The 13,788-nt window shown below is 48.0% G+C and overlaps 2 protein-coding genes across 3 annotated transcripts in view; one reads left to right on the top strand and one right to left on the bottom strand.

The window, feature by feature from the left end:
* Window positions 1-8,937, bottom strand: part of mctp2b (multiple C2 domains, transmembrane 2b) — a 161,112-nt gene extending 152,175 nt beyond the window's left edge. The window contains exon 1 of one of the 2 annotated variants that reach the window (XM_041869467.2): window positions 8,773-8,937. The gene's annotated coding sequence lies outside the window, so the exon portion shown is untranslated. The remainder of the gene's footprint in view (window positions 1-8,772) is intronic. The other variant, XM_041869468.2, reaches the window with a different exon arrangement.
* LOC121555647 (proline-rich protein 2-like) lies at window positions 7,771-13,384 on the top strand. The gene is made up of 2 exons (XM_045212778.1): window positions 7,771-7,789; window positions 11,949-13,384. The coding sequence occupies exons 1-2, from the start codon at window positions 7,771-7,773 to the stop codon at window positions 13,382-13,384; spliced, it is 1,455 nt and encodes a 484-aa protein (XP_045068713.1).
* Window positions 13,385-13,788: the final 404 nt, after the last annotated feature.

Raw genomic sequence — 13,788 nt, 5'->3', positions numbered from 1 at the left:
AGTTGTCCCTGATTGCACTGACTTTGCTCCTAAGTTGAATGCACCAATTTGTAAGTCGCTCTGGATAAGAGTGTCTGCTAAATGACTTAAATGTAAATGTAAATTGTAGGCTATGGCTAGATGAGATGTGCTTCCAGTGCTGGTCAAAAACATAGTATAGAGTACAGACATTTGTAATGGGATGCCCTCGTCAATAACAATGAGTTATTTTGATGGGAAATGCCTGTATGAGGCCAACCCTAACCCTGTATGAGGCCAACCCTAACCCTGTATGAGGCCAACCCTAACCCTGTATGAGCCCAACCCTAACCCTGTATGAGGCCAACCCTAACCCTGTATGAGCCCAACCCTAACCCTGTATGAGGCCAACCCTAACCCTGTATGAGGCCAACCCTAACCCTGTATGAGGCCAACCCTAACCCTGTATGAGGCTAACCCTAACCCTGTATGAGCCCAACCCTAACCCTGTATGAGGCCAACCCTAACCCTGTATGAGGCCAACCCTAACCCTGTTTGAGGCCAACCCTAACCCTGTATGAGCCCAACCCTAACCCTGTATGAGGCCAACCCTAACCCTGTATGAGGCCAACCCTAACCCTGTATGAGCCCAACCCTAACCCTGTATGAGCCCAACCCTAACCCTGTATGAGGCCAACCCTAACCCTGTATGCCAACCCTAACCCTGTATGCCAACCCTAACCCTGTATGAGCCCAACCCTAACCCTGTATGAGGCCAACCCTAACCCTGTATGCCAACCCTAACCCTGTATGCCAACCCTAACCCTGTATGAGCCCAACCCTAACCCTGTATGAGGCCAACCCTAACCCTGTATGAGGCCAACCCTAACCCTGTATGAGGCCAACCCTAACCCTGTATGAGGCCAACCCTAACCCTGTATGAGGCCAACCCTAACCCTGTATGAGGCCAACCCTAACCCTGTATGAGGCCAACCCTAACCCTGTATGAGGCCAACCCTAACCCTGTATGAGCCCAACCCTAACCCTGTATGAGGCCAACCCTAACCCTGTATGAGGCCAACCCTAACCCTGTATGAGGCCAACCCTAACCCTGTATGAGGCCAACCCTAACCCTGTATGAGGCCAACCCTAACCCTGCATGAGCCCAACCCTAACCCTGTATGAGGCTAACCCTAACCCTGTATGAGGCCAACCCTAACCCTGTATGAGGCCAACCCTAACCCTGCATGAGCCCAACCCTAACCCTGTATGAGGCCAACCCTAACCCTGTATGAGGCCAACCCTAACCCTGTATGAGGCCAACCCTAACCCTGTATGCCAACCCTAACCCTGTATGAGGCCAACCCTAACCCTGTATGAGGCCAACCCTAACCCTGTATGAGGCCAACCCTAACCCTGTATGAGGCCAACCCTAACCCTGTATGAGCCCAACCCTAACCCTGTATGAGCCCAACCCTAACCCTGTATGAGCCCAACCCTAACCCTGTATGAGGCCAACCCTAACCCTAACCCTGTATGAGGCCAACCCTAACCCTGTATGAGGCCAACCCTAACCCTGTATGAGGCCAACCCTAACCCTGCATGAGCCCAACCCTAACCCTGTATGAGGCCAACCCTAACCCTGTATGAGGCCAACCCTAACCCTGTATGAGGCCAACCCTAACCCTAACCCTGTATGAGCCCAACCCTAACCCTGTATGAGGCCAACCCTAACCCTAACCCTGTATGAGCCCAACCCTAACCCTGTATGAGCCCAACCCTAACCCTGTATGAGGCCAACCCTAACCCTGTATGAGCCCAACCCTAACCCTGTATGAGGCCAACCCTAACCCTGTATGAGCCCAACCCTAACCCTGTATGAGGCCAACCCTAACCCTGTATGAGGCCAACCCTAACCCTGTATGAGGCCAACCCTAACCCTGTATGAGGCCAACCCTAACCCTGTATGAGGCCAACCCTAACCCTGTATGAGCCCAACCCTAACCCTAACCCTAACCCTAACCCTGTATGAGGCCAACCCTAACCCTGTATGAGCACTAACCCTGTATGAGCCCAACCCTAACCCTGTATGAGCCCAACCCTAACCCTGTATGAGGCCAACCCTAACCCTGTATGAGGCCAACCCTAACCCTGTATGAGGCCAACCCTAACCCTGTATGAGCCCAACCCTAACCCTGTATGAGCCCAACCCTAACCCTGTATGAGGCCAACCCTAACCCTGTATGAGGCCAACCCTAACCCTGTATGAGACCAACCCTAACCCTGTATGAGGCCAACCCTAACCCTGTATGAGGCCAACCCTAACCCTGTATGAGGCCAACCCTAACCCTGTATGAGGCCAACCCTAACCTTGTATGAGGCCAACCCTAACCCTGTATGAGCCCAACCCTAACCCTGTATGAGGCCAACCCTAACCCTGTATGAGGCCAACCCTAACCCTGTATGAGGCCAACCCTAACCCTGTATGCCAACCCTAACCCTGTATGAGGCCAACCCTAACCCTGTATGAGGCCAACCCTAACCCTGTATGAGGCCAACCCTAACCCTGTATGAGGCCAACCCTAACCCTGTATGAGCCCAACCCTAACCCTGTATGAGCCCAACCCTAACCCTGTATGAGGCCAACCCTAACCCTAACCCTGTATGAGCCCAACCCTAACCCTGTATGAGGCCAACCCTAACCCTGTATGAGGCTAACCCTAACCCTGCATGAGGCCAACCCTAACCCTGCATGAGCCCAACCCTAACCCTGTATGAGGCCAACCCTAACCCTGTATGAGGCCAACCCTAACCCTAACCCTGTATGAGCCCAACCCTAACCCTGTATGAGCCCAACCCTAACCCTGTATGAGGCCAACCCTAACCCTGTATGAGCCCAACCCTAACCCTGTATGAGGCCAACCCTAACCCTGTATGAACCCTAACCCTGTATGAGGCCAACCCTAACCCTGTATGAGCCCAACCCTAACCCTATATGAGGCCAACCGTAACCCTGTATGAGCCCAACCCTAACCCTGTATGAGGCCAACCCTAACCCTGTATGAGGCCAACCCTAGCCCTGTATGAGGCCAACCCTAACCCTGTATGAGGCCAACCCTAACCCTGTATGAGCCCAACCCTAACCCTGTATGAGGCCAACTCTAACCCTGTATGAGCCCAACCCAAGCCTTGTATGAACAATACACAAACACTGTCCACTAGTATGCTATGTACAGCCAAAACAAACATGACAAGGTTAGGGTAAGCAATGTTGCCAATGTAAACCAAACAGAGCAAGCTAACACTTTAAAGTTTAAACTGTTAGAGATGTATGTATCAACCACCACCATCAAAACTAGGACTGAGAAGTATGCATCAACCACAACAACTAGGACTGAGAAGTATGCATCAACCACAACAACTAGGACTGAGAAGTATGCATCAACCACAACTAGGACTGAGAAGTATACATCAACCACCACAACTAGGACTGAGAAGTATACATCAACCACCACAACTAGGACTGAGAAGTATACATCAACCACAACAACTAGGACTGAGAAGTATACATCAACCACTACAACTAGGACTGAGAAGTATACATCAACCACCACAACTAGGACTGAGAAGTATACATCAACCACCACAACTAGGACTGAGAAGTATACATCAACCACCACAACTAGGACTGAGAAGTATACATCAACCACAACTAGGACTGAGAAGTATGCATCAACCACCACAACTAGGACTGAGAAGTATGCATCAACCACAACAACTAGGACTGAGAAGTATGCATCAACCACAACTAGGACTGAGAAGTATACATCAACCACAACTAGGACTGAGAAGTATGCATCAACCACCACAACTAGGACTGAGAAGTATGCATCAACCACACCAACTAGGACTGAGAAGTATGCATCAACCACAACTAGGACTGAGAAGTATACATCAACCACCACAACTAGGACTGAGAAGTATGCATCAACCACCACAACTAGGACTGAGAAGTATACATCAACCACCACAACTAGGACTGAGAAGTATACATCAACCACCACAACTAGGACTGAGAAGTATGCATCAACCTGCACAACTAGGACTGAGAAGTATACATCAACCACCACAACTAGGACTGAGAAGTATACATCAACCTGCACAACTAGGACTGAGAAGTATACATCAACCACAACAACTAGGACTGAGAAGTATACATCAACCACCACAACTAGGACTGAGAAGTATACATCAACCTTCACAACTAGGACTGAGGAGTATACATCAACCACCACAACTAGGACTGAGAAGTATGCATCAACCACCACAACTAGGACTGAGAAGTATGCATCAACCACAACAACTAGGACTGAGAAGTATACATCAACCACAACTAGGACTGAGAAGTATACATCAACCACCACAACTAGGACTGAGAAGTATACATCAACCACCACAACTAGGACTGAGAAGTATGCATCAACCACAACTAGGACTGAGAAGTATACATCAACCACCATAACTAGGACTGAGAAGTATACATCAACCACCACAACTAGGACCGAGAAGTATGCATCAACCACAACTAGGACTGAGAAGTATACATCAACCACAACTAGGACTGAGAAGTATACATCAACCACAACTAGGACTGAGAAGTATACATCAACCACCACAACTAGGACTGAGAAGTATACATCAACCACCACAACTAGGACTGAGAAGTATGCATCAACCACCACAACTAGGACTGAGAAGTATACATCAACCACCACAACTAGGACTGAGAAGTATACATCAACCACAACAACTAGGACTGAGAAGTATACATCAACCACAACTAGGACTGAGAAGTATGCATCAACCACAACTAGGACCGAGAAGTATACATCAACCACAACTAGGACTGAGAAGTATGCATCAACCACCACAACTAGGACTGAGAAGTATACATCAACCACCACAACTAGGACTGAGAAGTATACATCAACCACAACTAGGACTGAGAAGTATACATCAACCACAACTAGGACTGAGAAGTATACATCAACCACAACTAGGACTGAGAAGTATACATCAACCACCACAACTAGGACTGAGAAGTATACATCAACCACCACAACTAGGACTGAGAAGTATACATCAACCACCACAACTAGGACTGAGAAGTATACATCAACCACAACAACTAGGACTGAGAAGTATACATCAACCACAACTAGGACTGAGAAGTATGCATCAACCACAACTAGGACTGAGAAGTATACATCAACCACAACTAGGACTGAGAAGTATGCATCAACCACCACAACTAGGACTGAGAAGTATACATCAACCACCACAACTAGGACTGAGAAGTATACATCAACCACAACTAGGACTGAGAAGTATACATCAACCACAACTAGGACTGAGAAGTATACATCAACCACAACTAGGACTGAGAAGTATACATCAACCACCACAACTAGGACTGAGAAGTATACATCAACCACCACAACTAGGACTGAGAAGTATACATCAACCACCACAACTAGGACTGAGAAGTATACATCAACCACAACTAGGACTGAGAAGTATACATCAACCACCACAACTAGGACTGAGAAGTATACATCAACCACAACTAGGACTGAGAAGTATACATCAACCACCACAACTAGGACTGAGAAGTATACATCAACCACAACTAGGACTGAGAAGTATACATCAACCACAACTAGGACTGAGAAGTATACATCAACCACAACTAGGACTGAGAAGTATACATCAACCACAACTAGGACTGAGAAGTATGCATCAACCACCACAACTAGGACTGAGAAGTATACATCAACCACAACTAGGACTGAGAAGTATACATCAACCACCACAACTAGGACTGAGAAGTATACATCAACCACCACAACTAGGACTGAGAAGTATACATCAACCACCACAACTAGGACTGAGAAGTATACATCAACCACAACTAGGACTGAGAAGTATGCATCAACCACAACAACTAGGACTGAGAAGTATGCATCAACCACAACTAGGACTGAGAAGTATACATCAACCACCACAACTAGGACTGAGAAGTATGCATCAACCACAACAACTAGGACTGAGAAGTATACATCAACCACAACTAGGACTGAGAAGTATGCATCAACCACAACTAGGACTGAGAAGTATGCATCAACCACCACAACTAGGACTGAGAAGTATGCATCAACCACCACAACTAGGACTGAGAAGTATACATCAACCACCACAACTAGGACTGAGAAGTATGCATCAACCACCACAACTAGGACTGAGAAGTATACATCAACCACCACAACTAGGACTGAGAAGTATACATCAACCACAACTAGGACTGAGAAGTATACATCAACCACAACTAGGACTGAGAAGTATACATCAACCACCACAACTAGGACTGAGAAGTATACATCAACCACCACAACTAGGACTGAGAAGTATACATCAACCACCACAACTAGGACTGAGAAGTATACATCAACCACCACAACTAGGACTGAGAAGTATACATCAACCACAACAACTAGGACTGAGAAGTATACATCAACCACAACTAGGACTGAGAAGTATACATCAACCACCACAACTAGGACTGAGAAGTATACATCAACCACAACTAGGACTGAGAAGTATGCATCAACCAGCACAACTAGGACTGAGAAGTATACATCAACCACCACAACTAGGACTGAGAAGTATACATCAACCACCACAACTAGGACTGAGAAGTATACATCAACCACCACAACTAGGACTGAGAAGTATACATCAACCACAACTAGGACTGAGAAGTATGCATCAACCAGCACAACTAGGACTGAGAAGTATACATCAACCACCACAACTAGGACTGAGAAGTATACATCAACCACCACAACTAGGACTGAGAAGTATACATCAACCACAACTAGGACTGAGAAGTATACATCAACCACAACTAGGACTGAGAAGTATGCATCAACCACCACAACTAGGACTGAGAAGTATACATCAACCACCACAACTAGGACTGAGAAGTATACATCAACCACAACTAGGACTGAGAAGTATGCATCAACCACAACAACATTACTACAGCATTAGATGGTAATAACACTGAATGTGACAAACATTACTACAGCATTAGATGGTAATAACACTGAATGTGACTAACATTACTACAACATTAGATGGTAATAACACTGAATGTGACTAACATTACTACAGCATTAGATGGTAATAACACTGAATGTGACTAACATTACTACAGCATTAGATGGTAATAACACTGAATGTGACTAACATTACTACAGCATTAGATGGTAATAACACTGAATGTGACTAACATTACTACAGCATTAGATGGTAATAACACTGAATGTGACTAACATTACTACAACATTAGATGGTAATAACACTGAATGTGACTAACATTACTACAGCATTAGATGGTAATAACACTGAATGTGACTAACATTACTACAGCATTAGATGGTAATAACACTGAATGTGACTAACATTACTACAGCATTAGATGGTAATAACACTGAATGTGACTAACATTACTACAACATTAGATGGTAATAACACTGAATGTGACTAACATTACTACAACATTAGATGGTAATAAGCACTTTGAACTGCATTATAATTTTTTTTAAACAAAAATAAGTGCTTTATAAATAAAGTTTGATTGATTGAATGAATAAGGTGTTAACTTAGGAATGTTGGACTAGATGTTAGATATGCTGAAGCCTGTTCAGCTGAGTTGGCGCTACAGATGTTGAGCAACAGTCCAAACCAAACATGGCCTGTCAGAGGGAGGGTATGAGCCATTTCCTGATCAATGTGTGTTTTCCTGTTCAGTGTGTGGACAGAGCTAGCTGCTGCCTGGTGGTTCTTAGTACTTAGGAAACAGGACAGAGAGCATCATGGGAATGTTAGCAGATAACTTTAATCTCATATATGGCACCTTTCTGTCATCATGTCGCCCTAATTGAACATCCTCAGACTTAATCATATTGTAAAAAATAATTGACAAAATGATTTTTACAACAGATTGGTATCATAGGAGATTAAAGTGTGTTTGATTGGTCCTTCATTACGTGTTGATTGCTTAACATTTACAGTGTTTTAGAGCGCTTTCCATAACATCAGGGGAACGTTACCTGTTACCTATAAAAAACAACACAATACAGTATATGATTTTATGACAGATACCAGGTGCCATATGAGATTTTACATGACATGATTTTATGGCAGGTGCCATATAATATAAGTGTGCTTGTTTGGCTGTTGAAGTCCCGTGTAGCTCAGTTGGTAGAGCATGGCGCTTGCAACGCCAGGGTTGTGGGTTCGATTCCCACGGGGGGCCAGTATGAAAAAATATGAAAATGTATGCACTCACTAACTGCAATGTTAAATGACTAAAATGTAAAATGTTTTAGCATTTTCCTTTCAACCCATATGCTTACACTTTGTCTATACAACCACGCCTGGCTTTTGTCATGATGCACTTTAAGGATAATTGATAAACCTGTTTTAGGGAGGATACCTGTTTTGAAATCTTCACAATAACATTCCTAAATTCCGAACAAAAGTCCTCCCGCATTGAAATGAGATATCGGCTACTTACAGGCCACATGGTATTCAAGCACAGTAGATCTGACAACTTCTACAGCACATTGTATTAGTCGAGAACGTCACCCAGTTCACACCTGTACGGTACAGACAGCGGAGGGCAACTCCAGACAGGTAACTTTACAATCATAAGCGACCTGCAAAAGAAGATAACATCTAAGAATCTACCTTTTCTCCGTTGCTGAAAACATTCTCAAACGTCTCTGTCCCATGCACGGCAGGGTTGCGGGATACGCTTATTGAAGCGAGAAACAAGACACATCTGCAATCTCCTTCGGCGTAGCTGTACTTGTGAACGAACGACGGGACTTCCTCGTCGAATACGGGAGCGCGCTATGGGAAGGAGCGCGCGGTGAATTAAAGGGCGGTGGCGGTGGCTGACGGGTCAATGTTTGGCCGACGTTTAATATGGAAAGCCATAGTTTAAAACAGGGGTGTATTCACTAGGAATCTTATTTTTCGCCTGCTACGTAACCAGGAACCAAACAGAAGCAAACGGGGTGGGACCTACCTGAATTTGTCCAATAGAAACTCTAGTTTTCGTTGCGAAACGTTTTGCAACTGTTTGCAATGGTGTGCACTAGATCTCGTGGCTTGTATTCATGAATGCCAAGGGAAGCCCCCCAAAATGTACCAAGAAAATAAGAAAAATAAACTATAAAATAATGTTTATTTCTTCTCTATGTGTTTCATAATTTTCCTTAAATTCGCAAGAGGATGAATGTATCTCACCAGAGAAAGCATTAGAGCGAGCGAAACAGCGCCCCTCTGTCTCTGTATGTGTAGGCCATCTATCTGATGCTGTCTGGTCAAAAATAGTATGACACTGTTGCTGCCCGTAGCATTGAATGCAAGGGAAGCCAGCGATCATTTGGCCTCCCTTGATTAAAAAAAAGTATACAGTGCCTTAGGAAAGTATTCAGACCCCTTGAGAGCATGGCGTTTGCAACGCCAGGGTTGTGGGTTCGATTCCCACGGGGGGCCAGTATAAAAAAATATGTATTCACTAACTGTAAGTCGCTCTGGATAAGAGCGTCTGCTAAATGACGTAAATATGTAAATGTATTTTGGATGCAGTAGTTGCAGAATAGCTGCAGTGTTCCTCACATGGTCTCTCCTATCATTGCTACGCTGACGACACACAATTAATCTTCTCCTTTCCCCCTTCTGATAACCAGGTGGCGAATCGCATCTCTGCATGTCTGGCAGACATATCAGTATGGATGACGGATCACCACTTCAAGCTGAACCTCGGCAAGACAGAGCTGCTCTTCCTCCCGGGGAAGGACTGCCCGTTCCATGACCTCGCCATCACGGTTGACAACTCCGTTGTGTCCTCCTCCCAGAGTGCAAAGAGCCTTGGCGTGACCCTGGACAACACCCTGTCGTTCTCCGCTAACATCAAGGCGGTGACCCGATCCTGTAGGTTCATGCTCTACAACATTCGGAGAGTACGACCCTGCCTTACACAGGAAGCGGCACAGGTCCTAATCCAGGCACTTGTCATCTCCCGTCTGGATTACGGCAACTCGCTGTTGGCTGGGCTCCCTGCCTGTGCCATTAAACCCCTACAACTCATCCAGAATGCCGCAGCCCGTCTGGTGTTCAACCTTCCCAAGTTCTCTCACGTCACCCCGCTCCTCCGCACACTCCACTGGCTTCCAGTTGAAACTCGCATCTGCTACAAGACCATGGTGCTTGCCTACGGAGCTGTGAGGGGAACGGCTCCTCCGTACCTTCAGGCTCTGATCAGTCCCTACACCCAAACGAGGGCATTGCGTTCATCCACCTCTGTCCTGCTGGCCCCCCTACCTCTGCGGAAGCAGAGTTCCCGCTCAGCCCAGTCAAAACTGTTCGCTGCTCTGGCACCCCAATGGTGGAACAAGCTCCCTCACGACGCCAGGACAGCGGAGTCACTCACCACCTTCCGGAGACATTTGAAACCCCACCTCTTTAAGGAATACCTGGGATAGGATAAAGTAATCATTCTACCCCCCCTTACCCCACCCCAAAGGAAAAAATATATTGTAAAGTGGTTATCCCACTGGCTATCATAAGGTGAATGCACCAGAGCGTCTGCTAAATGACGTAAATGTAAATGTAAAATGTTGTACTGCACTCTGATTGCAGTCCTTTTCATATGGGCGGCCTGAGGACATATCAGATACTTTTTTTGCTAGGTTTTTTAACCTATTGATTTTAGTTGTAATGTTTGAGTCATTATAAAAAATTCAGATATCATATGAACACACAGAAGACATGGCAACGTGTAGAATGGCAGGAAATAAGCTTTAAACTTTCTAAATGTGATCTCCACCAACCAGAGGGCTGTGAACAGTTTGTCCTGAATAATAGACGTGCCGGGGTATAGCCTACTACAAAGCAGGATCAATTAGGTCACTTTGATAAACATCCAGATATAACTGTTTTTATATACGTTTTTGAATTTTAAAACATATAATCTACAGTGAATCTACAAAGTATTTGATCCCCTGCTGATTTTGTACGTTTGCCCACTGACAAAGAAATGATCAGTCTATAATTTTAATGGTAGGTTTATTTGAACAGTGAGAGACAGAATAACAAAAAAAAAATCCAGAAAAACGCATGTAAATTTTTTAAATAAATTGATTTAAACACCCCAAGAACACCATCCCCACTGTCAAACATGGAGGTGGAAACATTATGCTTTGGGGGTGTTTTTCTGCTAAGGGGACAGGACAACTTCACCGCATCAAAGGGACGGGGCCATGTACCGTCAAATCTTGGGTGAGAACCTCCTTCCCTCAGCCAGGGCATTGAAAATGGGTCGTGGATGGGTATTCCAGCATGACAATGACCCAAAACACACGGCCAAGACAACAAAGGAGTGGCTCAAGAAGAAGCACATTAAGGTCCTGGAGTGGCCTAGCCAGTCTCCAGACCTTAATCCCATAGAAAATCTGTGGAGGGAGCTGAAGGTTTGAGTTGCCAAACGTCAGCCTCAAAACCTTAATGCCTTGGAGAAGATAAGCAAAGAGGAGTGGGACAAAATCCCTCCTGAGATGTGTGCAAACCTGGTGGCCAACTACAAGAAACGTCTGACCTCTGTGATTGCCAACAAGGGTTTTGCCACCAAGTACTAAGTCATGTTTTGCAGAGGGGTCAAATACTTATTTCCCTCATTAAAATGCAAATCAATGTATAACATTTTTGACATGCGTTTTTCTAGATTTTTTTGTTGTTATTCTGTCTCTCACTGTTCAAATAAACCTAACATTAAAATTATAGACTGATCATGTCTTTGTCAGTGGGCAAAAGTACAAAATCAGCAGGGGATCAAATACTTTTTTCCCTCACTGTAGCTGCAGTGAAGCCACTCAACATTTACATTAAATTCAGACATCTAGCAGACACACCCATCCACAGCCACCCACAGGAGCCACCAGGGCCAAGCGCCCCAGCCACCCACAGGAGCCACCAGGGCCAAGCGCCCCAGCCACCCACAGGAGCCACCAGGGCCAAGCGCCCCAGCGACCCACAGGAGCCACCAGGGCCAAGCGCCCCAGCCACCCACAGGAACCACCAGGGCCAAGCGCCCCAGCGACCCACAGGAGCCACCAGGGCCAAGCGCCCCAGCGACCCACAGGAGCCACCAGGGCCAAGCGCCCCAGCCACCCACAGGAGCCACCAGGGCCCAAGCGCCCCAGCGACCCACAGGAGCCACCAGGGCCAAGCGCCCCAGCGACCCACAGGAGCCACCAGGGGCCAAGCGCCCCAGCGACCCACAGGAGCCACCAGGGCCAAGCGCCCCAGCGACCCACAGGAGCCACCAGGGCCAAGCGCCCCAGCGACCCACAGGAGCCACCAGGGCCAAGCGCCCCAGCCACCCACAGGAGCCACCAGGCCAAGCGCCCCAGCCACCCACAGGAGCCACCAGGGCCAAGCGCCCCAGCCACCCACAGGAGCCACCAGGGCCAAGCGCCCCAGCCACCCACAGGAGCCACCAGGGCCAAGCGCCCCAGCGACCCACAGGAGCCACCAGGGCCAAGCGCCCCAGCGACCCACAGGAGCCACCAGGGCCAAGCGCCCCAGCGACCCACAGGAGCCACCAGGGCCAAGCGCCCCAGCGACCCACAGGAGCCACCAGGGCCAAGCGCCCCAGCCACCCACAGGAGCCACCAGGGCCAAGCGCCCCAGCCACCCACAGGAGCCACCAGGGCCAAGCGCCCCAGCCACCCACAGGAGCCACCAGGGCCAAGCGCCCCAGCCACCCACAGGAGCCACCAGGGCCAAGCGCCCCAGCCACCCACAGGAGCCACCAGGGCCAAGCGCCCCAGCGACCCACAGGAGCCACCAGGGCCAAGCGCCCCAGCGACCCACAGGAACCACCAGGGCCAAGCGCCCCAGCGACCCACAGGAACCACCAGGGCCAAGCGCCCCAGCGACCCACAGGAACCACCAGGGCCAAGCGCCCCAGCGACCCACAGGAGCCACCAGGGCCAAGCGCCCCAGCGACCCACAGGAGCCACCAGGGCCAAGCGCCCCAGCGACCCACAGGAACCACCAGGGCCAAGCGCCCCAGCGACCCACAGGAACCACCAGGGCCAAGCGCCCCGTCCAAGTGCAGATCGACAGATCTCCCACCAAGTCATATCGGGGAACCCGACCCAGCGACCTCTCGGCCACCGGCCCAAGCTCCCAACCGCCAGGCCACCAACCCTCCAAGACCCCCGAAAGTCCCCCTCGAAACCGCCACCGTCCTGCTCCAACCCAGCCAAAACCACCACCCACCCAATGAAGAAATAACTGTTGATTTTCTGGTTCATGAAGAAAGCTAAACTTATATATGTTCTTGGTTGTTGACCCAATTTCACCATGCCCATTTCAAGGTTATCTTTCTAAAATAGTTATTTGGGGCGAAATAGCTGGCAAACTCATTGATTCTGCTTTGTAGGAGCCTATATACAGTACCCCTCCGGACTCCAGGGCCTTTATAACCCCTCTGGACTCCAGGGCCTTTATAACCCCTCTGGACTCCAGGGCCTTTATAACCCCTCCGGACTCCAGGGCCTTTATAACCCCTCCGGACTCCAGGGCCTTTATAACCCCTCCGGACTCCAGGGCCTTTATAACCCCTCCGGACTCCAGGGCCTTTATAACCCCTCCGGACTCCAGGGCCTTTATAACCCCTCCGGACTCCGG

The sequence above is a fragment of the Coregonus clupeaformis genome, unplaced genomic scaffold, assembly GCF_020615455.1.
Source record: "Coregonus clupeaformis isolate EN_2021a unplaced genomic scaffold, ASM2061545v1 scaf0050, whole genome shotgun sequence".
NCBI classification, from domain to species: Eukaryota; Metazoa; Chordata; class Actinopteri; order Salmoniformes; family Salmonidae; genus Coregonus; species Coregonus clupeaformis.
Note: the sequence above shows the minus strand (reverse complement) of the source record. Positions and strands in the feature narration are given on the sequence as shown.